Source organism: Grammomys surdaster, unplaced genomic scaffold (assembly GCF_004785775.1).
Source record: "Grammomys surdaster isolate TR1022 unplaced genomic scaffold, NIH_TR_1.0 86710, whole genome shotgun sequence".
Taxonomy (NCBI): Eukaryota; Metazoa; Chordata; class Mammalia; order Rodentia; family Muridae; genus Grammomys; species Grammomys surdaster.
The window spans coordinates 1-2,936 of NW_021607556.1; the positions used below are offsets into that span (position 1 = coordinate 1).

At 50.3% G+C, this 2,936-nt stretch overlaps 1 protein-coding gene across 1 annotated transcript; it reads left to right on the forward strand.

Annotated features, from left to right (window-relative positions):
• Nucleotides 1-263: 263 nt before the first annotated feature.
• On the forward strand, nt 264-1,980 carry LOC114635311 (2'-5'-oligoadenylate synthase 1A-like; the record flags this gene model as incomplete). Its single annotated transcript, XM_028783960.1, has 3 exons — nt 264-499; nt 1,161-1,314; nt 1,951-1,980. Coding segments are annotated over 3 exons (420 nt in total), but the record flags the coding sequence as incomplete, so codon positions are not given.
• Between the last annotated feature and the right edge of the window lie 956 nt (nt 1,981-2,936).

Sequence of the window (2,936 nt, forward strand, 5' to 3'; positions counted from 1 at the left end):
TAGCTGTCACTCATGGTGTCTTGATTCCTCCTGTGCCTGCTAGTGAATGCTGTCTTTGTGGCGCATACAGGGTCAGTCTCATCCACTCAGCTCTTGACTATAGCACAGGAGGGGCCAGAGACTGAGTCTAAATGACTGGGCGTGGCTGTGTGACAATAAACCTGTAATGACATCATCAGGTGGCAGCTGAATTGAGCCTGTGAGACATAGCCCCCATACAGCAGCTGAGAGCCCCGTTGTTCTCTTTGCCTTTCTCTTCTCAGTGTAAGGAGAAGCTGAGGAAGCTGCTGCCACCACAGTACGCCCTGGAGCTGCTCACAGTCTATGCCTGGGAAACTGAGACTCCAGGGAAATGTGAAGGACAGACAGCCCAGGGTTTCCGGACTGTGTTAGAGCTGATCATTCAGTTCTTAAAGCTTCGAATCTACTGGACGTTTTATTATGATGGCATCAATGAAGAGGTCAATGCCTACCTGTCCACACAGGTCAAAAAAGACAGGTAACTTGTCCCACCATGGCTCTGCCCCCAATGTGTGTCAGGCTGCAATCCTGTGAGAAGGGGGAGGTGGGTGCTCTGTGTGAATGTAGCATCTCCTGCACTGGGCACTGTTACCTGACTGACATGAGGCCCTAATGCCCTGGGAGCTGGGGGATGTGGGGAGGGCTCTCCTGTCTGTGATGAGGACACCAAGACTCTGACGTTGTCCAGACCCAAACAGCAAAGGAAGAGGACGACATGGAGTGGGAACTGAGATTATCCGATAGTAACAGCATCATAAGGGCTATGAGGAACCAAAGACCAGCGAAGGACCAATTGCCTATAAATAATAGAATGCTATGTCACCCTAGGGAGTCACATGTCCTGACCTTGTGTTCAGTTTTCCCATAAGATTGGCTGGTCCACCTCTCCTCATCTCACAAATCAAAGACCCTGAGGGAGCTGCCCCAGGACACACAGCTACTAAAGGGTAAAGGATTCAAACCCAGGCCTTGCAGGTCATACCCAAAGATACCGCCAGTCTTGCTGTGTGCTGTGAGGCAGGGAGTCTGGCTAACCATTAGATAGGGATGCTCTGCTGGGCTCCTCCCTGCCCCCGTTAAGTGGTACCTGAGGCCCTGGCCAGTTGTCCAATTCCCTTCCTGACGTTGCTCTGCAGAAGGCCTGTGATCTTGGACCCAGCAGACCCAACATGGAACGTGGCTGGTTTTAACTTAGAGGGCTGGCGCCTGCTGGCAGAAGAAGCAAAAGCCTGGCTGAAATACCCGTGCTTTCGGCTCATTGATGATACCCCCGTGGGCTCCTGGAATGTTCCAGTGAGACCTTGTCATCATCCTGTCCCCTTTCACACAGCCTCCTGTCAGCCCATCTGTTTGGAAAATATTCTCATTGAGACGTGGTGGTCTTTTGCTAAAGGTCTCCACACTCATGTAGAGGCCAACTGTGAGCCTTGTTTTTCTGCTATTTTAGCGCTGTAAATATTCGGAGATATTATGTCAGCCACAAGCAGACCTGCACTTGGACCTCTCCCTTCCTGGGGCAGGGTCTGCCTGATGCTAGGGAACTGATGTCTCGTGTGACCTCAGTGTGGGGATGAACATGGGTGCAGGGATGTGGGAAAGAAACCTCAGGAGGTCAGGAAGGAAGTGAGAGGGGACCTGGAGGGAGGCATCCGTGGGAACAGTGACTTGTAGTGCTGTCCTGCTTTAGAGAGGTGGAGAGGCCATGTCTCCCCTTTGGCAGATCTGTTTATGTAGGTCCTTCCTGTGGGGCCATATGTACCCACAGAGGACATAGTCACAAAGGTGTCCTGATGGCCACCTTTCCAACCTCTGTGTGTGCTGTCACACTAAGACCTCCATGTTTACAGTCATGATACCCACCCTCAGGGCTGATTTACATCCCCCTCCTGGAAGCAATGCAGGCTCCTGACATCCTGCTTTTCATTGCAGCCAGAGAAACAAGGATGTTTCTTCCTGTGAGCACCCCAGCATCTACCCAGGAGGCTCTGGAGTCAGGGTCATGTGTTCCTCTGCTGCAAGACCTGGACCTAGAGAGGAGAGGATGCTGCTCTAGGCTCCAGTGAGGGGCATCCAGCCTGTGACCCGACTCCAGGCTTTTGATCCCTCCCTGCCCATGGACAGCATCCTCACAGCCTGCGTCATCTGCCTTATCCTCCAGCAGTGCTCTCTGGGAGTCAGATTCTGAAGGAAAGAGAACTCAAACTACACGTCCATCTGTCCAACTGTTGGTAGGTTGTGTCCAAAAAAAAAAAAATAAAGTCTGATCATCATCAATAAACAACAGTCAGCTGTGAGGAGGTAGGTGTGTGCACTCTGAGGGATGCATCCTCCTCATCCCACACAGAAACTTCAGCAGCGCACGTGGCCCTGGAGCTGGGAATCTGGTCAGTCTACATTGAGGTGCACTGTTTCTGCAGCATGCAGGCTGGGGTTACCGCAGTGTAGGAGAATAAAATTGTGTGCACTTTAAAATTTGTGACTTTAAAACTTAGATGTGTGAGGGTGTGAGGATGAGATTTGAAGCACTGAATTAAAGCAAAATGCACTGATTTAAACTAAAATGAGTTAATTTTTTCATCCTTCCTCCTTTTCTTTCTCTCTCTGCCTGCCTTCTTTCCCTCCCTACCCTTCCTTCCGTCCCTCTCCTCCCTTCACTCCCTTTCTTCCTTCTTCCAACTGGATCTTATAAGTCCCACCCTAGTCTGGAATTCACAGAATACCACATGCCTCAAGTTTCTACCTTCTGAAGTTACACACACACACACACACACACACACACACATACACACCGCCCTTCACATACAGGCTAAATGGTTTCATAGTTCAGTGTGGTGAACCAACAGTCTTATAAATGCACAAATACATTAGCCATAAAATATCCACTTATGCCGTCTGTACTTGGGCCCCTTCTCACT